Here is a 24,070-nt window from a genome sequence, read left to right on the forward strand (position 1 = left end):
ATCTTATATCAAAATTATTTATGGAAAATATCTTTAAGTGATAATCTCATAATGTGCAAATATTCGCCAATATTTTAAAAACAGAGATGAAGGCCATAACCAGGAAGCTCAGTATGAACCTACATTTTATTAGATATCTATTAAAATGTTTTCCTTCTAAATAAACTATTTTTCAGAGCAATTGCAGATGCACAGCAAACTGAGCAGAAAGTACATAGCTCCCGTTTACCTCCTGCTCTTACACATATGCATATTCTCCTCTACTACCAACAGGCCAGCCCCAGAATGATATATTTGTTACAAGTGATAAACCAATACTGACACATCATTATCACTCAAAGCCCATAGTTTACATTACGGTTCACTCTTGGTGTTGTACAATTCTATGGATTTTGACAAATGTATAATGACATATTATATACTGATTTTTTTTTTTTACTCCATAGTTTTGCCTTTTTCAGGATGTCATATAGTTGGAATCATATAGTAAATAGCCTTTTCAGATTGGCTTCTTTCACTTAGTAATATTTATTTAAGGTTCCTCCACATATTTTTGTGGCTTGATAGCTCATTTCTTTTTAGCACTGAATAATATTCCATTGTCTGAATACCATATGATATCACTTACATGTGGAATCTAAAATATGACACAAAGGAACTTATCTATGAAACAAACAGACACACAGACATAGAGAACAAATTTGTTGTTGCCAAGGGGGAGGGGAGTGAGGGAGGGATGGATTGGGAGTTTGGGATTAGCAGATGCAAACTATTATAATATAGAATGGATAAACAACAAAGTCCTACTGTATAGCACAAGGGACTATATTCAATATCCTGTGATAAACCATAATAGAAAATAATATGAAAAAAAGTTTTTCAAAAATTATTTTTATTGTTACATTTCAAAGAGGACATAGGAAGAAAAAAGCCAGTTATCCAATAACTGCTATACCTTTCAGAGGGAGGCAACTGGAACTCCAGTGCTAGTTCAAAGCTGTACACACTACAGCTCAAACAGCTGCCTCTCAACCTGACTGGAGATGCTGAAAAATATGTGTACGTCATCAATCCAGGGAGGCTTGGGTTTAAAAGAAAATTTCTTTATTGCAAGTGTCCAAGTCCTTAGGATTCATCCTTAAAGATACTAGAAGAAGATGAGAAAGACCACACACCAAGACTATGTTTATTCATTAGAGTAAACTAGTGAATGGTCACTTTGTTCTAGGATGCATTGCATCAGACATCACAGTACATGAAGAAAATCTGCATCTTATGAAGTGCTACCAGGCATTTCAGATCCAATTTACCATGAAGTGCAGCCACAGGCCAACCAGATGTCCAGATAATATAGTCAGTGCAAAATTCAAATAGGTAAGTCAGGGCTTTGATGAGGCTGGCAGACTTCAAAATATAAATGAAACTTGAAAATAAAAGGCAAAGTCTATTTACAACAGATTGTTTAGTAAAGTGACTTGAGAAAAGTTATGTTAAGCACTTCCCACGTATCCCTCCCCTACTCTGCCAAAAGCAAAAACAAAAAACATCACACAAAAACCACCCCTGAAAATTATCTTGAAAACCAAATTAAAACTGTGTGGTAAAAAAGAGAGTGCTTTTTCCAGGTAAAGGACTTCAAGATAATTTACAGGCAGACATATTTTTATTAGTAAAAGTCACAAATAGGAAAAGGCTAACGTTGTTTGAGGCGTGTGCTTTAAAAAATCCCTCCATTAATACATTAACAAGAAAAGAAAATACCAAGCATGTTTTTGTGTCCAGTTTTGAATTTTCCAGCGAGAGTTAGTGAAATCAACAGGGCATTAAAACAAAACCCAGGAACACTCAGTCAATTTTTTCCCATTGTCTGCCTTATTTCTTTCTAGTCACCTTGAATTCGATTCCCAATTAGCTGAGGACAACATGACGGTCAAAGACGGATTTTCGCTGCTCTTGAACTTGAAGCTTCCAACGCTGCTGGGCATACTCTACTTTATTCAGCACATTGGCTCGACTGCGGGAGCGGGCCAGCACATCGTGGGCATTTGCAAAAGGCTGGTGATCCTGAAAGTCCAGGAATGGAGAACATCAGACGGTATGGTCCGTGTAAAACACACACACACAGTTATCCAGCCACGGAGATAGGAGCAGCTGGCCTTTTCAAACAGACCATCTAATTTGGCCAAGCACTCTTAGGCACTCAACTACCAGAAACAGGATGAACTCAACTACAGAAATAGTTGGTTCAAGTAAAATAAGCGATGAGGAGGTATTTGTGCAAAGTTCCCATGAGTCACCATTTCCAAAGACATTCCCTTAAGAAGTCAGGATCAAGACAAAGACAGTGGTCATTTACGTTAAAGAGAAGCCCGTCTTGATGAGTGGTGGAAAGAAAATCTATTTTGCATGTTAATATCTATATGTTACAGACACAGAAAGTAGGGCTTTTCCTTGTTTTATTCAATACTATATAGCTAATCTGTGGCTGAGGAAACTCCTATCTTTTAATTTCCTGACTCCCATTATATTAGAATTTTTACTTGCCAGCTTGGGGCCACATTCATCCTGGGAGATGAGTTGACTGGATCCTATCTTGGTTGGTTTCCATCTCTTCTTATGCCCTCAACACCTACATTTCCCCCCTTCCCCAATCTGTAATGAACAGAGACATAGCTCAAGCGCTACAATTACCCTCTAGTGCTAAGGACAGTAAGGGATTATTACTTCAGCATTTCTATTTGGTAAAGACTTGAATCTTTCATTGCTGAGCACACAGTAGCTTCCATGTTAGCTGCCGCATTAGGAAAGAGGCCATTGAAGGGTCACCCAGGTATCTGCAGAAAATGAACCTATCCTGGTCAAAGTAAACCAATGCCACTGATGTTTGTAGTCATTACACAGGAAACCACCATGCTAATTTATCTATGAATGAGATATAAACACAGCTGCCTAAATGACAAAAGGCATTCAGTACTAATTTATTGCTTTTGTTTGCCTTTTCCTTGATCTCTTTTTTCCGAACCTGGGTTAGCAAAGCTCCTAAATGTTCCAACATAGGATAAAAGTCACAAGTCAGACCTCCTAAACTTCGCCTCTCAGAAAGAAACAATATTGTTTTGCATGTTTGCAAAAGCTCTATTATATACCCAGGGCAGGAGTCAGCATGTCTATGGAAAGCTATACATAACTGCATAACTATATATATAAAACTATAACTAAACAGTGTTTTAACACCTGGTCTTCTTTTTAGAGCAAGATATTTATATAATGTCGACATTTCAAAGACATCAAAGAGTTTTCTGTAAAGAATCTATCCCTGCCTTCTTTACCAAAATTGCTTCAACTTTTCACTTAATTTAGGTAATATCTTTTGCAAACCCCATTCTTTTTTTAACCTTACAAATGAAAATAATAAAAACAATTCCACAAAGTTCAAATGTTTCAAAGATGTAAGAAAGAACATTAGGAAAGAGGAAGGCAGCTAATGTTGTTGGCTTACTTTATTTCCCATGAGGAAATAAACCGATCCAAGGTCATCTAACAAATGAGCACAAGCACAAGTCTTAGCTTCCCTAAACGTGACTTGGTGTCATATCTTAACACACTGATTTTGTTCAGGTAGATTAAAATGACACGATCCGAATACGGTGCCTCAGTGAACTTGTATATAAAACATTATTACCATTGGTTTGTTCTGACATAAACAAGACTGGGAAGAAGGATGTACTTTACCAGCAGAGTGCTTCTCAATTTCATAGTCCTGTTATCTACTCTTCAAGGTAGGGAGAGAAACATCTTCTTAAGGAACAAATTTAAAGGACTAAACACACAGTTAATCCTTCTGGCCTATTCTCCATCCATCAGAACAAGACTGAACTAGCTGCTCATAGTCATGGATGCCAGGAGAATGCAAATAGAGATTTACTCTTTATATATGTTTGTACTTTTTATACCTGATAAAATTACAATAAGTACAAAACATGTTTTAATGTAATGCTTTGATAATAGCAATGATGTGTCGTGGATATATAATACAGTAACTATTGTGACTACTCACAGTGAGCTTCTTAACTATTTGTGCTAACTCTCACTTGATTCAAAGTACTCTACACCCAACAAAAATGGAAAAAATTAAAACAGAATTTAACTGAGAACTTAACAAAAGCATGTATAAAGGCACATAAAGAGTGAAGAACTATCATCTTGAATTAGCAACAATTGTAGGAATTTAAATTGAACTTCTTTTTGAATGGAGTTGTTACCATAAATTCATACCTGTGTTTAGAAAACCTCTCTCTGCCCAGAATCAATTTAACTGATATGCAAAAGTCAGCCAGGCCTCTCAAGACAATGTTCTCACATGATTGACATGCTCACAGAATCAATCTCTGGTGAACAAAATGGTTACTAAGCACATGGTCCCATCAAATGCCTTTCCTACATGTTTTTATCTATACATTTGTGCATCCATTTCTTTTATGTTCTGTGTATTACATTAATATTGTCTATCCCTAAAATCAGGAACCAGATATTTAATGCTATAAGGGACGTAGTTTAAGTCACAGTTTCTGTCTCTGTGCCTATAGTGAAACGGTTTATGTGGCCTTTGATACATAACGTTTTCATATGTTAGTAGTTCTCAACTGGGGGTGATTTTGACCCCCAGGAACATTTGGCAATGTCTGTGGACATTTCTGATTGTCATGATTGGGATGGGGCTTCTAGTGGGCAGAGGTCAGGGATGGTATTAGATATCATGCAGTGAACAGGACGGCCCCCTACAACAAACAATCATCTGACCCAAAATATCAATGGGAAATGTTGTATGTGAATGAAAATTAACATGGGAACAGTATTTGAGACTCTAATTCTTCCTGATATGGAAAAGTTACTTGTTATGTGTTGGTTGAATTACTAAAGGAAGCAAAGGGAAAAGAGGCAAAGAGAGGTATTTCTATGAAAGTTCTTCACAAAACAAAAATGAAATCTTGCTCAAATTAAGTATTCAATATCGATATTCATGAGACAAGCAGGCCCTGTAATTATAACTTAGGCCATTCATTCGGGATCCCCTTTCTCATCTTTTACCAATGGGTCCACAAGCCATTCCAGAGTAAAAGGACTTTTGACTGTGATTGGCAAGGCTTTATCCTGGCTTTGGCTTTTGGAATTGATTCTTGACACTCTACTAAATTTTATTCACTTTAAGAAACATAGTTCAATAAAGTAATCCAAAATAAAAAGTAATTTCTAAAGAATATTATATACGTAATAATGAAATAGTGGAAAATTTGGAAACAAACCCGAACAGGATAATGACAAAACAGACAATATAATTCTCTAAGCCATACTGAATAACAAATTTGTGGACTATGTCAATTTCTCAAAGGTTTTGAGTGAAGTAATATTATATATACAAATATGAATGTGTTTTAAAGATAGGAAGAGAATCAGGAGTGATGGTTTTATTTTTCTCTAGAGTTAAAGATCACAGATTTTTTTAAAGAAGGAGGAAAATAGGAAATATAAAACATCAGCAGGTTATCAAGCTGTACTTCATTAAGAACATTATGGTTTTCATGCTTCCCTTCACTAAAGCCTCTTTGCCTTTTAAAATATTTGGTGATGTTGACAGGAAAGGTGTTCAGGCAGGAGCCTAGGAAGAAGACTATCTCCGATGCTTTTTTCAATGTAAACAGGAAAAGGCAATGATATTAGAATTGTCTTTAGGTTCTAATATTAGAATTGTCTTTAGGTTCTCTGGTGGAGGATCTGCTCCAGATAGGGACACCTATTATGTAACTACTCTTTACATGCACTTTATATCAGATGATGACAGAGACTGGCCTTGAACACCTAGGGCATGCTAAGAACTTACCCCAACATCATCATCGCTCTGTATCAATTGTGAATGTCCAAATAGGCGTCTCTTCAGTATGGGCTCAACCAGAGTAAGATATACCATGTACAGAAGCAGAAGGCCCAAAATGGAGAGATAAATAATAATGGTAACCTAAAGGAAATTGAAAATAAGTTATATCTCTGTTCAAGCCAAGAAATCTGAATATTGTATAATAATGCTGAAGCCACAGTGAAGACTGATCTATCTGTTAAGCATATAGGATTTCTATACAAACCAGATTCCAACATAAGAAATAAACTCAACTCTTCACCAAAGTATTATTTATAGAAAAAAAGGAAAGAAAGCATTTTGCCTTTGGGATCTTTTCACGAGTCTTCAAATTCCATCTTCACCTACTGCGAATCATTTGCACCACTGCTAGCACAGCAGTTCTCTTTTTTCACCTGAATACAGTGTCCTAGATTCAACAGCACTGCAGTCAAGACCACTTTCTGTTAGGATCCCTAACAGAAAATGTAATTCAGATGAATTTCAACAGCATACCGCTTTAGATCAATTTAGATATACAAAAATACATTTTAGGCACATGATTTTCTTGAGATCTTAATTCGTGCGGTGTCAAGCAGTACAGTGTGACACCTCCCACTAGAATGGCTACAGTTAAAGACAGTCAATACCAAATGTTAGCGAGGATGTACAGAAACTTAACCCTCATATGTTACTGGTGAGAATGTAAAATGGTACAACTACTTTAGAATACAACCTGGCAGTCTCTTAAAAAATTAAATATAGGGCTTCCCTGGTGGCACAGTGGTTGAGAGTCCACCTGTCGATTCAGGGGACACAGGTTCGTGCCCCGGTCCGGGAAGATCCCACATGCCGCAGAGCGGCTGGGCCCGTGAGCCACGGCCACTGAGCCTGTGCGTCCGGAGCCTGTGCTCCGCAACGGGAGAGGCCACAACAGTGAGAGGCCCGCGTACCGCAAAAAAAAAAAAAAAAATTAAATATAAACTTACCTCTCTTAGGAATCTACCAGAGAGAAAGGAAAACATACATCCACACAAAGACATGTATGCAGATATTGATGACAGCATTATTCATAAGAGTAAAAATCTGGAAATAAATGTCCATCAACTGATGAATGGATAAACAAAATGTGGTATGTTCATGTAATAGAATGCTATTCAGTAATAAGAAGGAATTAAGTACTGATACATGCTACAACATGAAGAGACCTCAAAAACATTATGCTGGGTGAAAGAAACCAGTCACAGAAGACCACATATTTTATGATTCCATTTATATGAAATGTCCAGACCTGTAGACACACAAAGCAGAATAGTGATTGTCTAGGGCTGGGGGTAGGAATGGGATTAACTATAAATGGTTATGAGGGATCTTTTTGGGGTGATGGGAATGTTCCAAGACTGGATTTTATTTTTTAAATTTTTTTTTAGAAAGTTATCAGGGCCAATACCCAAAGTATTTATTTATTTTTATTTTTTGGCTGCGGGGCATGTGGGATCTTAGTTCCCCAACCAGGGATTGAACCCGTGCCCCCTGCATTGGAAGTGCGGAGTCTTAACCACTGGACCACGAGGGAAGTCCCTAAAACTGGATTTTAAAAATTGGTTTTAAATTTGCTAAAATTTATAAAATTGTACACTTATAATGAGTGACATTTGGGGTATGGAAATTATACATAAAATTTTTGTTAAAAAATAGAAAAGTACAATGATGGTTTCTCTATGGGACAGTACCCTGCTGGAGCAGGAGTTTTCCACAGGGTCAATCACAACAGGAGTCTTTGTAACTGGCATAGCTGAGCACCCCAGATTCCCCTGAAGCTTTTTTTTTTTTGCAACAGGAAAGGGGACCTCCATATAAAAAAATTGGGGAGAAGAACTATTAGCCGCCATAATAAAGTAACTGAACTCATTAGAGATCCAAATTGTGATGAGTGATCTACATTCCATTTCCTATAAAAGATAAAGAAAGGAATTCTTAAAATCCAGAACTGATGTTTTCTAGGATAGAGCAGTCACTCTATATATAACTTTTTCTAAGGGTTGAGAGGGCAGGAAGAAGAAGGTCTAATCATCCTGCTTTCTCACTGATCTTTGGCATACGTGGCCCGCAGAGAAGCTGGAATGTCTTTCTGGGAAATGCTAATTATACTCAGGGCTTTTTTTGTGCCATTTCACATATCACATCTATCTAAGGTATCCTAATTAATGCACAAGGCATCTCAATGAGGCAGGCGGAGAGCAGGCCCATTGCTCCTTTTAGGGTGCGGGCTGGGGATGAGAAAGGAGGGGGTAAGAGGGTGCTGGGGAACAGGATGGAAGAGCAATAGTTTAGGTAACTAAATAGATTTCAAATGTCCAAAATTTTCTTTCTTGTCTAGATACCAACAGAAACTGTTCCAGAAGCAGAAAAGATGGATTATTGTTTTTTTACCTTGATCGTAACAGAACTTCTCTCCTCATATTTGCATTCACAGCGTAGACAGTATGCTTCTACATCAGGCCCCCGCACAGGCATGGGGTCCACAACATGAAGGCAATCGCTGGAAAAACAAAGATAAAATACTGCCTAAACCTAGCTGGATTTTCTACTTGCACTGATCAAACCTTTCCTGAAATCCGGAATAATCACTGAACTTTCCCAATGAAAGAATGAATATAAGGAACGAATAATCAGTAAGGGAAAGGAAATCATTTCCTCTCTAAACATTAGCAATTTGGTAAGCTTTAACAGTCTAAGAAACCATAAAGACACACATGTAGCAGCTATTTTCAAAAGTGCTATTTATAGTTAAAAATGCACCTGAAAAATCCCAAATGGGACTGAAAACTACTTAGCAGATCAAGTCATATTTAGACTTGTTCATTTAGCAAGTAAAACTGCCTTAAATGATTTAAAGTGACCTGGAGCATTATTCAAATATGAGATTACCTCTTTTATGAATTAACTAATATCATCTAAACTGCCACAGTGTGGTATATGAATGGCTAATCACACATAAAAGTTGGTAAATTATGAAACTCTGAAAGCTGAACACCAGAGTAAGAAACAATTACTTTTCTTAATGAGCAAAAGTCTATTTAAAAAGCATGGAGAAGTAGGATTAGGACAACAAAAATATTTTAAAATGAAAACACTACCTGGCAACAGTACCTAAAAATAATAACAGGCTGAATGTTTTTGTGGTTGGACGTTTATTTTCTCCCCATTTTCCAGGTCACTTATTTACGGCTTACGATAAGCAAGCCTAACCAAAAAATCTTTTTCCCAGAAATCTGTCAATTCTAGGAAATAATTAAATTCTTACTCTCCCCAGCTATTAAGAGCCCACTACCCTGATCACCTTCAGCAAAGGCAGGCAAAGCTTTGCTGTCCTCCTGCTGGCTGCTGGGCAGTTTCCCTCCCTCTTGTGCTCTCTCCTTTAGGCATGTTTGGCTGCCTCAAGAACTCTACCACAGCATCCTGTCTCACTCCACCCACCTTCTTGAGGGCATCCAATGCTCCAGGCTGATTCTTTCCCTTTGCCCTATCAGAACGTACTTTTTTGTGTTCTGTTCCCTCTGAGCTGTGGCATAAGAAAGAAAACCCAAAATGGCATAAATGATAAAAGTCCAGTCAGTTTTCCTTAACAGGTAATTTAATTTTAACAAAGGTAGTAATGAAAAAATAAGTCTCAACTGGCAGACTTTCAAATAAGAGTAAGGTCCCACAATTCACACCATACAAGTGTGTGGTATTTGTTCCAAATGTACAGAAGACCAGGAACGTATCCAGCTGGATGCAGGCATAAAATAGGCAGAGGAAGCTAAATCCCACTGCAGGGGTATCTAGCTCAGAATCATAGAAGTCATCCAGCCCAGCACTCTCGGAGAGGTCACCTGTACAGGTCAGAGTAAAGTAATAGGTAAAAGGACCAGAATCCAGGGCTCCTGCCTCCTAGGACAGCCCCCCTGTATCTCTCTGAACCTCAGGAAAATGAGACTTATCTCCTACTTAGTTTTCTATTTCAGCTTCAGAAGCCTTAGTAACAATACTTAAGAATTACTTGGGGAATGTAAGTGTTGAGTATTCCTTTGGAAGTACAAATACAGTTTAATAACAAGGAGATTTTGAGTGCTGTGCAGGATGGGAGAGGAAGCAGGAAGGTTGGTTCTGGCTGGCCACTCATTGTAAACACAGAACCCAGATACAGAACACAACCACTTCAGGAACTAGGCGACACCTCCCCCTAGTGCCAAAAGGAGGACATTATCAGCTTCAAATCACGCCTCAAACACAAACCAGAGAACTCAAATTTTTCTTAAGTTAGACAGTATAGGTCAATGAAGAATTAAAGCTAACAACTGGACAAAATGGAGAGGCCAGGAGGTAAAATATATATATAGGGTCAGATAAGATATTGGAAGCCTCGCAAATAGTCATAACTTGCCTACCCTTCTAAAGCCAGTTAAAAAACTTTCAGTGACATCTGTGAACCTATTCCTAGTAAAAGGCTAAGCTGCAGGAAGGAAGCAAGGGAGAGAGGGAAGAAAAATTCCAAAGCAAGCCTAGTTTTCAACTGTTTATTTTCAAAGCTCCCTATTTTCACCAATAACCAGGGATAAATGATATACGGTTCTCTGTGAACCTGGAAAAACAAAAAGTCAGTGAAAAGATTAGTGCTAAACACTTGAATAGTGAGTTCATTTGCCACTCAAGTAACAGGCATCATATTCTATTACTGATAATAGAATAAACTGATTGTAAGTGCTCAATATATTTGGAAAATTTATAGGAATAACTTATTTGAGTTTTCTTTTCATATAAAGTAACTTGTTGATATAAAACCTAGAAGAATAGCTAAATCACTTTGTAGTATGAGACAATTTAAAGTAGAACACAAAAGCTCACAAGAAGTTCTCAAGAATACACTCACCAAATGTCGGATTGAACCATGGGACGAACAGACAATGACATCAGAAAAGCTAAACATGCTCAAAGGCTGCCTTTTCTTATTCAACGTCAGCCTGGAATATTGTAACAGAATGAATTTAATTCTGCTTTCAAACTTTCGGGGCTATTTAGCTGTGAAATAGGGCACATGTGAAAGTACAGAACATTTGGAGCTATTTTTCTTCTAGGCCTATCCTGGCAATCTTCCATTACAAACCATAAAACGTCCCAGTCCAGAGTAAGGAGCCCACCTATCCTGCTACAAAATAACTGCTTCCCAATCATTTTACAGCACATGTAGAAAAAGCTATTATTTGTAAGGTCCACTGGGATAAACAGAGAAGGCTGCTGGTGGCTAGCTAGTCAGGATCCCAGTCATCACAGGCCTACTTGATTATATGCCAAGGGCTGAAGGGATCAATGACTTGGCACACCTATAACCTATTAATAGCACACCAATTGGTAAACTCTGATATTCATGGCTCATTCCCATTCCTTCCTTAGCCTTTTGACACTTTTAAACATAGTCTCCTATATCTGACAAGATATCATCAAAACCTACAAATTGTAAAAGCTCTGACCCAGATAAATGAGGCTTGCTTACCTTCCACTGAGAAGCAAGAGGGAGGACCAAAATTTAAGGGGACACAGAAGGGTAGCTATGGGTAGTTTGGGTGCCACAAACTCAGCCCCATCCCAATGTAAAAGCCTCCCTGCCTGGGGATTTGGGCTACATTCTTTTAGGCCTACATCATGCACTCAGGGCCTTACTCTCGCTTTTTCAAATAGAAATGGAATTCAACACTTTTGCTTAAAGAGAAAACAATACATTGGATGAATATCCAGGGCTAACAGTGGCAACCAAAGAAAGAAATTTGACAGGTAATTCAGTAATCCAGAATACTTACCAGTCTTTTTGGGATATGTTCTTATTATAAATACGCCCAGAATTATCTTTATAGGGAGGACAGATACATTTACATCGGACATCCTCAGAATTCTATAACCAAAATAGAAACTTGTTGACAGTTTATCATCAATATTTTTAAAAACTGCAACTTACACATTGTGCTAAGCATCCCCGCCAAGTATTCTAAAACCATTCATTTAAAATTTTAAATAACTCTGAGATATACAAGTTTTTAAAAGCCATTGGTAATGCTAATGAATGATTATATACTACATAAAATTATTTTGAAATAACTTCTAGTATCTGTGACTTGTTAATCACATTTTTGTGTCACATGACAATCAAACTGTGCTAATGTTATCACCATCTCCCTGCTAGTAGAAAGACGAGGGAGACAGAGAGCTGCGCCTGCAGATAAGAATGCTGATTACAGAAGGATGGGGAAATATCAAACTAAAAACTACTCACAAAACAAATCACAATTCTTCTACTCACCATCCTTCCACCCTTTGGTAGAAAGGTATTGCTATGGATAAAATGGGTTGGGCCAGAGTCCTATAGAAGGAATGAAGTTTTGGAGGCACTCAGCTACAATTAGAAAGGAAGTACTGGGTTGGCCAAAAAGTTCGTTCGGTTTAAAGTAAAAATAAACCACACCTTCTTCATTTTCACAGAGAACTTTATTGAATGTGTTCACTAACCGAACGAACTTTTTGGCCAACCCAATACATAAGGGAAGTAGTGTGAGTGTAGCTGAGATCAGTTTGGTCTACCCTTCCCAGGAAACTTTGCTTCTAATCCCTGGGAGACAGAGAGGACAACTACTGATAAAGCAAGTTTCAAGAAGTGGAGACTAAATTTATGAATAGAGGGAGTAGGAGATGCTTCCCCAACAAAGGGGAATCTAATCTGAGAAGGCAGCAGCTCATTAGTCTCCAGAGGACCAGGTCCAAAACTCCTATATATGGTGGTATATCTGGCAGAGTTGGTAATTCATTTACTCATTGAGCAACTACTTAGTGAGCATTTGTCCTGTGCCAGAACTTGTGTACAATGAGGTGCATTCAGATAAGTGTGAGACATGGTTCCTGCCCAGAATTAGGACATGCCCAAGTAAAGGAGACTGACAAGTACATGGTTACAATATACCACTTAGAGTGATGACAGAAGATATGCAGAGGGTGCCAGCAGTGTTTTGAAAGTCAGGAGACTTGCTGCTGTCCCTGTTTCTGGAGGGACATAGGGAAGATTTCAAAAAGAAGCCTTGACCTAAACAACAAGGATCTATTGTATAGCACAGGGAACTAAACTCAATATCTTGTAATAACCTATAGTGGAAAAGAATCTGAATTACTTTGCTGTACACTTGAAACTAACATACCACTGTAAATTAACTACATACTTCAATAAAAAAAGAACCCCTGACCAAAACCCCCCTGATCTGTATACTTGTCACCCATCTTTCCCAGCCCCTATATTTAAAGGTATTATAGAGTAAACCTCCAATTTAAAAAAGAAAAATGTCATTCTGTTTTCCCATCACATGAATGTGCAGGCCATCTGTTTTCCCTAGTAATGAGCGAGCTCATCAAGGACAGGTCTGGAGGGTATGGGCACGAAGGGGACTAGATAGCAGCATGAGGGGGACCAGAAGGGCCAAGAAATGGAGCAGGGGAGAAGGCCACAACCTCACCTCTCCTGTAGTTTGGATCCTCCCTTACCCTCTAAATTATCAAGAAGAGAGAAGGCAAGAAAGGGGCCAGGAGGTCCTGGAGGGAGTCAGGTGAGGATATGAGGCCAGTAAGAGAGACTCCTGTAGGTCGTATTGAGAAGGAAGGCTGCCAGGAGAAGCAAGTTCCCACAGTGGGAAGGGATGAGTTCAGGGGTGAGTTGAGAGAAGTTAGTTCCTAAGAGGGAAGACAGCTGTGAGATGCGGGTTTCCTATCATTTCGGCCTGGGGAATTGGGGCAGTGGTCTGTGAAGCCGGTGGAGGGCGGCGGTGGACTGTAAGAGCTCAAGCGTATAAAGTTAAAGGCTCTTAGAGTTGGAAAGGCTGTCAAGTTTGAGGGAGGCGGGGTGCTGTCGGGGCTGGGAAGGGAAATTCAAGGAGGCGGAGATGCTGTCCCGACTCTGGGCGCCGTCAGGGCCGGGTGGGGCTGGGGCGGGGTGTCAGCTCCGCGGGTGGGAGCGGTGCGCGCGGGGACCGCCAGACAGCGGGAGCAGGAAGGCTGGACTGCTCCCTGGCCGTCGGGAGGGTTCCGGGTGGTAGTCAGCAAGGGCTGTGAAGCTAGGGGGTCGGGCTGTCAAGGATGGGAGAGGACTTGGGTGGGACGCAGGTGGACAAGGCCGGAGGCAGGGGAGGAGCTCCGGTCTGGGGCGAGCGCGGGGCGGGACTCACCTTGGCGGCGTCCGACAGCTGCACTAGCAGCAGCACCGAGAGCGCCAGGCAGGACAGGCTGAGCATGGAGCCGAGACGAAGGAGGCCGGCCCACAGGGTCGCCATCGCTGCCAGGCCCAGCAGTCCCCACAGCCGGAGCCCCCGAGACCTGCTCTCGGTCGGGCTCCGGCTCGGGCTCCGGCTCTTCCGCCCGCACTTCCGTCTGGGCCCTCGCGTCACGGGCCGCGCCGGGTCAGCTACGAAAAGCATTCGCCCCGGAAACGGTTCCCGGTGCGAAGGCCGGGAGGCTGCGCGGTGCCTCAGAAGCAAAGGCGGCCTCTCGGGGGCGCAGCGTGGGTCCGGCGGAGCTTCGAGGTGATAGGCCATCTTTCCCCGGCACCGAGGCTGCGGGGCTGTGGGCCGCCAGTGCACTAGCAGGTCCTCCAGCGCAGGGAGACCCCCACCCCACCCCCCAGCAAGCCCGGGCTGTCAGCGGGGGGGCGGGGGCGGGGCCGGGGCCAGAGCGACCCCTGCGAGGCCGGAGCAGTTCGTTGCCGGACCCAGAGTGAGCCTAAAAAGCCCCAGGAATTGCTGAGAGGCGGCCCGTCCCGGCCGGCGCCGGCGGGGCGGGTGTGAGGCGTGGGTACAGGTATGGGACTGGCCGAGCCATCGCTTCCCGGGATGCCCACCCCCAGTCAGAGGGTCGAGAGGTCCTCTCTGGCACTTTGGGTACTGACCTGCGGCCCACTCGCATCCCGGACCCCACTCCCCGCGAAGTTGCTAACAGTCTGTGAGCTGCCTTCTTGGGTGTGGCCTCCGTTTGGGCCTCCCCGCTTGCTTCCCACTGGGGGTCTGACCGCCTAAGCCCAGCCTGCCGCCAGGAACTGGGAAACAGCGGAGGGGCTGGGCTGGGCCAGGCCTGCCTCCGGAAGGTGTGGAGTTGGCGAGAGAACCGCCCTAGTAGCCTCCTCCGTCCACGATTCCAGAAGGTGGGGGATCGCGGCGCTACAATCCTATTCAAGGTGGCTGGTCCCCTAAGTCAGAAGCCGGGGAGCACTGACCCATCCTTCCCAGAGCGGGTCATCCTGAAGGGTAATTTAGGATAACCTTGGAGATGGCATAGTGTCTCCAATTGAAATATTTTTCAGTTAGTAGAGACAGTGGCGTTGTAGTGGAAAGGATGCAGGGCCTCATCATAACTTCTACGGATTTTTTGAATGACCTTGGTCCAAACACTTCCCTTTTCTGGTCTCAGTATGAGGTGACTGAACTCTTACCTATGGATTTCAAATTCTGCTTTCATGGAATACCCCGTGTTTCCTTTCTCTAAGCAAAACTTAAAAGGTGGTCTTTTCCTAGTTTGTGGAAATGTTTAATTAACGGATAGAATTTTCTCAATATTTTTCTCCCATGTGATTCTTGTTGATGCTAGACTCTAACACAAGGTGTCTGATGCTACGCCAAATATTTTTAGCCCCTTTCAGTCCCACATGGCAAGTGGTTCCCGGTCCCAACCAGAACCGGAATGGCAGGACTAGATGACTTTTCACCAAGGCCCCTCCAGGCTGCCTTCTGAAGATGCTGTTACGTTAGTTAATTATCAGGTTTTCTTAGCGGGTGTCCTGCTGGCCAGAGGACAATCTGGAGACACCAAGGGTCAAATGTGTCTGACTGTGATGCACTTGTGGATTTGTGATTGCTAAAAGCTGTCTTATCAGCAAGTTTGAGATCAGTTTTGGGTTAGTTGTCTAGGTCTAGCATCTGAAGGGAGTGATTACTCTTTGGCTGAAAGCTCACAGGCCTTCCCGTTCTTCAAAATTGTTCTCAGGGCCTTGACTCGGGGTACAGAGACCTAGAGGAAATATATAATAGTGCCTTACCAAGTACACTCAGTCTGGGCAGAATTTTAGAGTTACACTGTCAGATATTGTAGTCACTAACCACATGTGGCAATTGAGAACTTGAAGTGTGACTGAATTGAGATATGCTGTAAGTGTAAAATATACTGAATCTTGGGCTTCCCTGGTGGCGCAGTGGTTAAGAATCTGCCTGCCAATGCAGGGGACTCGGGTTCGAGCCCTGGTCCGGGAGGATCCCACATGCACGGAGCAACTAAGCCCGTGTGCCACAACTACTGAGCCTGCGCTCTAGAGCCCACGAACCACAACTACTGAGCCCGTGTGCTATAACTACTGAAGCCCACGCGCCTAGAGCCCATGCTCTGCAACAAGAGAAGCTACCGTGATGAGAAGCCCGCGCACCGAAGAGTAGCCCGCTGCAGCTAGAGAAAAGCCTGCACACAGCAACGAAGACCCAGTGCAGCCAAAAATAAAAATTATATATATATATATACTGAATTTCAAAGACAATATGAAAACCAAAATATCTCAATAATGTTTTTATATTAAGGTTGAAATATTTTGGATGCATTAGGTTAAATAAAATATGTTATTAAAATAATTTCACTTGTTTCTTTTTACTTCTTAAATGTAGCTACTAGAAAATTTAATATTTATATTAGATATAGCTGTTCTAGAATATAGGATGTGGCTGCCTTGAGTAGAGTGACTGTAATAAGATGGTTAGTTGCCTGGCTAGAGTCTGAATGAAGACTCAGGCCTGGGTAAGGAGAGGGGTGACAGAGCTGAACTGGCACAGCTAGAGCCAAAGGTTTGAGGTTGGGGGGGTATATGTGACTAAACAAGGAATGTAATACCAGGTGACACAGTGGAAGTGGAGGAGTCAGTTCTTGTTCTGCCCTGCTCATGCCTAGATAACTCTTACTTTCCCCTTAGGTCAGGAGTCTCTTCAACTAGAAAGCCTTCCCTGACTCAGGTGCACTTCCATCTGTATTTGTGCAGATCTGTTTCCTAACTTAACCCATTAGGATAAAATTATGTTTTCATATCTGCCTCTATACTCTCAACCTCCATCAAAATTTTGCAAACTCTTTGAGGGCAGTGGCCTTGTTCATTATCTTTGTACCTGGAGACTGGGACAGAGTAAAAACCAATAAATGTTTATGGGGACCTGGAAAAGGGAAAAGGAATGGGAGAGGCTCCTCTGGTCAGTCTCCAAGAATCAGGTACCTACTTGAATCCCTACTTTATTCCTTTATTATCATGAGAGGGCAATGCTGAGATGCCCAAAGAAGTGCAGATGGGATCTGGGCACCACAGTAGGCAGGAGAGGGGAGATTTTCTGTCCTAGGGTCTTCCTAGACCTTCAGGTCACATCAGAGTTGTTCTGTTTACAGACAAGACTCGCCTTAGTGAGTACCCACTCTTTTCCCTGCTTCCCTGTGACTACGTTTCCTTACTCTATTCCACTTAAGGAGTGATAAGTCCAGGTGCACCTTCCTACCAGGTATGCGCCCTCTCACTTCTTTGTAAGGCCTAAAAAATTCCCTGGTGGGGGATGGTCAGAAGAGTAAGAAGACTCTTCTCTAAATTTAAGTGTGGAAGTCAGAAGGTTAGGAAGCAGAAGTGACAATTTTTGTATCTGGGACCGAGGTTTTGCTAGCTCTGTCTGCAGTCCCCTCACCCCTTTTCCCTCCAGAGCTCAAATAGTTCTCTGGATGCCCCAGTCTTCTTTCTCCACCTCATCCTTTCTGATCTACTCAGCACTTTCCCAGGCCACAGCAGTCCAGGAGAACAAATGGAGTCATGCACAGCATCAATATGATGGTTTCCTTGGATCATGTCTCCAGTGGTTACAGCAGGACACACAGAAGTTCTTCTGAGCATACCCTGGGAATGTCTCACGTGAGCCCTCTCCTTTACCATGTGCATTGCCAGGGTGCTCCCTCCTACTTAAGCCCCCTTTAGTAAGATTTTCTGCCCCCTGCTACTTGTAAAGCCACATAAGTATACTTGCTGGCTCCCACCATGGTAACAACAATGTATGAGGCCAGAATTACATCTTTCTGTTCCTAGAGATGCTGGTATCAGCAATAGCTGACAAGTTACTGGAGACTGTAAAATAACAAAGCAACACAAGGTTTAGTACCAAAGCAGGGAGAATTTTTAAAGTTTCTTTCAGAAGGGTGCTAAATCAGTATTCTTGGTTTCCCAGTGTCTTATATCTTACAATACCTAAGGGAAACAGTTCCTCCATTCTGACTGCTAAGATTTTCAAATAAATGAAAAAGTATACTACTTGTATTCATCTTTATTTTTACCAATATAGTTTTTTTTTTTTGGCCGCATCACACAGAACTTCCCCGACCAGGGATCAGACCTGTGCGCCCTGCAGTGGAAGCATGGAGTCTTAACCACTGAACCACCAGGGAAGTCCCCAGTATAGTGCATTTAAAGATATCAAATGGTACTTCACAGTTGACCCTACCCCAGCACTCTACATTCTGAATTTCTGCTCCCCAGAGACAACTTCTTTCTTATCTTTTAAGATAAATCTCTTCTGGGATTTTCTCCCTATTTCTTAATAGCATGCTTATACTCTAGTTCTTGATTTTTCTGTCTGGGCTATTATCTTACTTCTTGCTATAGGAAATAAGCTATGTACTTACACTCCAATGTCCTCTCATAAACACATGTATTATTTCTCCATCCTCCATCCCTCAATATATCTATATCATCTTACTTAGGTAAATCACTATTCCTTACATTATTATAACTGTGTACATGTTTATTCACGGTTGAATAAATTAGCATAATATGATTTCATTTCCTTTTTTTGACCGAAGTTAGCCATTGCCTCTTTTTCCATGTTTCTTAGCATTCAAGTATCTATAATTAATTTATCCCAAACTCTCAATACTTTCAAACACATCAGGTAGCCTATCAGTTTAGTTATTTTTTTTTTAATTGAAGACAACCCTCCAGGGCTTCATCATCCTCCTTCATTCTGGACTAGTTATTCTTTAAGCCCACTACACAGGTTTTGCCCTAGAATAATTGAATAATTTTATCATTTCTTCCCCATTTCTACCTCTTTTTGTTTTTCTGAAAGGCTTCTATCTTCCAACTCTTCTTTTGAATTTTCACGTTTCTGTTATCCTGTTTTAAATTTACTACTTTCTTGACTGCCCTGCCCCCTTTTAAATAGCAATCTGTTCCATCTGGGAATACAGCATCTTATTTCTCTGACGATATTTCTAATGTTATGAGTTTTTCAGTCTTTGTTTCGTGGCTGTGTTTTGGTTTTTTTTTTCCTGTTAGAAGCTTTTTTTATGGCCACACCATGCAGCTTGCAGGATCTTAGTTCCCCGACCAGGGATTGAACCCAGGCCACGGCAGTGAAAACACAGAGTCCTAACCACTGGACAGCCAGGGAATTCTCAGAAGCTTTCCTTAAATGTCTGGAGATCCTTGGCTATCTATTCGCATGTAAGAGTTAGGCATTAGAAAACTGATTGGAAGCTCTGTGTACATAGAAAGGGCTTGTGATTAGTAGAACACACTGTGGTATTTTTCAAACTTCTGGTTGCAAACCCATTAGTGGTTTGTGAAATCAATTTAATCACTTGCTACAAACTTTTTTCCCCAAAAGACAGAATAGAAAATACTATGTCAGAATATATCACACATAAAAAGGAAATTGTTTTGTGAAACTTTGGTTTCACATACACACATATACATCATATGTACATATTATGTACTGGGTCAAGTCCATAAAATGGGGATTTCTTATTGTGGGTGTTTTCTCGAAGAAGTTTGAAAAAAATACCACTTAGGGCACTCAAGATCAACTGCCAAGATGCATAGTTTCTTTCTCTTGGAAGGAGAGGTAAGTTTCTCTAGAGAAAAATTCTCTAAACTTCTACCTGCTGGTCTGGTAGCCAATGTTCAATCAAGCATTTGTTGAGCACTTACTACATGCTAAACACTCTTCTAGGTACTTGGTATACAGCAGGGTGTAAAACAGATAAAACTTTCTGCCCTCCTGAAACTAACATTCTAGTCGGGGAGACAATAAACACAGTAAGTTACACAATATTTTGGTTTTGTGCTATGGTAACACAGTAACAGAAGGGAAAGCTGAATTCATGCATAGAGATGCTGGTAAGAGGTTAGATGTGGTAGGAGTGGTGAATGTTCTGATTATTTCATGAATGAAGTAGAAAGCAAGGCCATCATCTGGCAGTATTAGAAGGCAGTATTAGAGACTTGAGAAGAAAAGAGAAGGTGTGAAATAACTTAGGAACACAGCCCAGCAAACTAGAGCCCGTGGCCAAATCCTGTTTTTGTACAGTCTGCTAGGTAACGATAATTTTTATACTTTTAAGTGGTTGGGGGAAAAAACCTAAAGATGAATACTAAATTGCGACACATAAAAATTACATAAAATTCAAATTTTATGAGTTGTATGGCAATATGTAAGGCAATGCTTATATATTGCCTTTGGCTACTTTCTTGTTACAATGGCAGAGTATAGTAGTCGTGAAAGAGACTGTATGACCTGAAAAGCCTAAAATACTTACTATCCGGCCCTTTGCAGAAAAAGGTTGCAGACCCCTGATCTAGAATAAAAAGGTGAATGACTAGGGAAATATGATTGTTGGGCAGTGTTAAGGGCCTGGGAGTTATGGACATGAGTTTAAAATGAGACCAGTCAGCATGGTTGCTGCATAGGGGTAGGCAAAGAGCTGGCTCTGACTGGAATTGTGGTTTTGCAAAGTGAGTGTGACAAAAAGAGAAGGTAAACTGAGTTAAAAGTATATGCAAGTGAATCATTATATCCATTGACCCAGGGATTTAAGTTGCTTATGAAGAGAGGAGAGAAACTCAGGTTAGGGACAATGAAAGGTGATAATCAAGGGAGTGTTGCAATCAAGTTGCTAGGAGATATCTGGAAGACAGAGCTGGTGGTCAGACAGTCAGATACATGAGCCTGAGATCATGAAACGGTTATAGGTTTTGGTAATAACAAGATCTAAGGTATGACCATTGGAGTAAATGGCAGGGAAAGGTAAAGGATAAAATCAGTGTTAGACTGTTTATTCAAGGAACCAATATGTCAGGGAGTTGAAAGGATCATCCATTTATGTAATTAAATTACGAAGAATTAAATCTGTAGTAGTGTTGTGGGGAGTGAAATGAGCCAAGAGCTAAACTTATTGAAAACTGAGGCGGAATGACCCAGGGGCTTGTAGATTTTGTAGATGATAGCAACAATGAAGGGACAGAATTGATATAATTTGATGGCATGAGGCTCAAAGCTGGGGGGTTTTAAGGGAAAGCAGAAGGAGAAATGTCTGCAAGAAGTAATAAGAAGCAAGGAGACCATCTACTCCATCTCTAGGACCAGTAATAGAACTGTGGGAGAAAAAACCACCTTGAGAGAGCTGCAGTGAAAGCACTGTCCTAAGAGAACAGCCACATTTCAGGGTTCTGGGATCCAAGTCAGCTTAAGAGGTATCTGATGCTTCAGAATGCTGAACCTTAAGTCCCCATTTTCAGTAGGATGCCTCCTCTCAGCTGCCAGTTGTTCCTGGTGGCTCCAACTAGTTCAGTTTCTCCAGGGGATAAACAAATTAACAAATGAATGACTAAGGGGTGAGGATCTCAGGTCTAATATACTTTATAGTCTTTCGAGTAATCATCTTGTTTTTAGTGACTAATGGAGTCTTTGGTGATGTGTATTTTACCACCATGAAACAGAGCAAATTAAAATTATTATGAGATGTATAAGTCAAATATGAGTTATACAGTATGGTTTGTTAATTTAGGTCTACTTCAGTATTGGTGCCCCTTATCTGATTATCAACGTAGGCTGATGCTGAGCTTCCCACCCGTTTTCCCTTCCCTTTGTCACTCTTTTCAAGTCCTGGCCTTCCTCCTAGCCCTTACCTGCTGATACTGAGCCTTTATATCTGAAATTCTACTCTCCATGGGGCATACTAGTTGGATTCTCCTCTCTGGCTACCCTTCCTCAGACCTTAGGACAGACCCCCTTCATACAGCCCTGTGACTGAACTGATCTTTATGAAATCTATTCACTTTAATGTACTTTCTATTCTCCAACCGGTTCTTACCTACCACAGAGAAACTGTTATGAACTCAGACATGTGGGGGATAGTTTCTGTAGAACCTTCAAAACAGAGTAGTTGACTCTTCATATGGGCAGCCCAGAAACAATGAAATTCTCATGTCCTTACCCATTTTCAAAATAAGTAAGATGAGAACCACTATAGCAGCCCCCCAAGTACAAGGGCATCCAGTATATCCAAGGAGTTCAGAATTTCACAACAGAATCCCAAGATATCCCATATTAGTTTGCCAAATGATGAAAGCAAAGTTAAATTCCCGTTATCCAGGCTCACAGCACAGGAGATTAATATGTCTCCACTCCCTTTGTCCTCGAAGTCTCTCCTCTGGCAAACACAAGTATCTCTACTAGATCAGCCACACCCCATCTCCCCAGCTTATTTCTCCTGTTCAAGGGTTTGAGTACGTCAGCATTGGCGTATGTGGGTCCCCTCAAGAGTTAGGTTTTCTGTATTAGTTACACACTGGAAGGCTACTCTGCCTCCAGTAAAAACAATGCCAGGATTGAATTCCCCTCTCTGATTTTGGTGGCTGGGCTTTGCTGGTTAGGGGCATAGGTCCAGGAAAGAGTGTGATAAAGGTGCTGAAAAGAAAGAACAGGACTTGTAGTCATCAGGCTGCTAGAACCTTGGGACTAGTCACTACCTAAAAGCAGGTAAAGACCCAGCTTTTTCTCCATTCTGGTCAGGCATCTGGCAGCCCCAGTCTTCTGAAACATACCACAACCCTTGAATAAAAAGGTCTCTGAGAAAATAGATGTCACAATGCCCACATGCTTGACACCATGTGAGAAACAGCTGCTAGTAGGTCACTGACCAGACAAGCAAGCATAAAATAAGATAGTAGCATAGCTTAGGATGCACTGATAATGGAAGGAAGAAGTAGCGGATAACAGAGGAGTCCAAGCTATAACACACAGACTAGTACGTCTCTGCTTTCTGATTTCTTGGGAGCAGTAGCCTGCAACTCTTCAAAGCTGCATAAAAAGCTCATAATTTCAGTCCAAATTAATGAGTCTATGTTTGTAGTGATGGCAATGAGTCAAAAATAAACTACATTTGATTCACAATCCCATTTAATAAATATGTCCTAGAATCAAAGAATTTTGGCATTAGAAATGACTTTGGAAGTCTCCTTATCTAACCTTCCACCCAATGCAGAAATCTCTCTCCAATATTGCTAGGAAATGATCATCCCACCTTTCACTCCCAGTGAAAGAGAATTTAGAGACAGTCCACTTAATTGTGCTAAGCAACTGTGTCTTGATACTACTCTGAGCCTTAGCTTTTCCTTCTGCAAAATTGTGAACACTACTACCTTCTTTGTATAAATTAGTATAGTCCCTAGGTTAAAGTAGATGCTTCCCTCCAACTGAGTCAGGATATGCCTCTCTGCAACCTCCACCTATTGGAAATGCTTGCTTTCTGGTGCCAGAAAGAACACTTTCCACATGACAACTCTGAAGACCATAATGAGGTTACCGACCATTGCCCTTTTCTGGATGCTCCACAGATTATATACACATCCCTGTCTTACAAATGACATCTCCTACACACAGAGTCCTTGATACTTCTACATAGAGAATGCGCAATCAACTAAACACCAATATCATCTTCACAGGAATTTCTGTTAATCCAAGTTCTGTCCCACTGTGCAAGTGCAATAGATTTTTTAAAAATGGAAGTCAGAATATATTTTTTAAACTCTGTTAAAACAATTTTGTTGGCTTCATTCTATTAAGGTGATTATGAATCTTGATTCTGTTGCTCATTGCTTGTTTGTTTTTGTTTTTTTTTTCTGTACGTGGGCCTCTCACCGTTGTGGCCTCTCCCGTTGCGGGGCACAGGCTCCAGACACACAGGCTCAGCGGCCATGGCTCACGGGTCCAGCCGCTCCGCGGCATGTGGGATCTTCCCAGACTGGGGCACGAACCCGCGTCCCCCGCATCGGCA

General features: G+C 41.3%; 1 protein-coding gene across 1 annotated transcript; it reads right to left on the reverse strand.

The window, feature by feature from the left end:
- Positions 1 to 1,908: 1,908 nt before the first annotated feature.
- On the reverse strand, positions 1,909 to 14,235 carry TMEM9B (TMEM9 domain family member B). The gene is made up of 5 exons (XM_065882788.1): positions 14,131 to 14,235; positions 11,731 to 11,822; positions 8,324 to 8,432; positions 5,879 to 6,013; positions 1,909 to 2,064 (listed from the first exon to the last, which is right to left on the reverse strand). Exons 1-5 carry the CDS (start codon positions 14,233 to 14,235, stop codon positions 1,909 to 1,911), a joined length of 597 nt encoding a protein of 198 aa, XP_065738860.1.
- Between the last annotated feature and the right edge of the window lie 9,835 nt (positions 14,236 to 24,070).

Source organism: Phocoena phocoena, chromosome 8, assembly GCF_963924675.1.
Source record: "Phocoena phocoena chromosome 8, mPhoPho1.1, whole genome shotgun sequence".
Lineage (NCBI taxonomy): Eukaryota > Metazoa > Chordata > Mammalia > Artiodactyla > Phocoenidae > Phocoena > Phocoena phocoena.

Coding starts and splice junctions, on each gene's coding strand:
- TMEM9B (XM_065882788.1), bottom strand. CDS start 14,235: ATGGCGACCCTGTGGGCCGGCCTCCTTCGTCTCGGCTCCATGCTCAGC. Junction 8,433..11,730: donor AACATATCCCAAAAAGACTG/GTAAGTATTCTG, acceptor TTGTTTTTCCAG/CGATTGCCTTCATGTTGTGG. Junction 6,014..8,323: donor GAAGTTCTGTTACGATCAAG/GTAAAAAAACAA, acceptor AATTTCCTTTAG/GTTACCATTATTATTTATCT.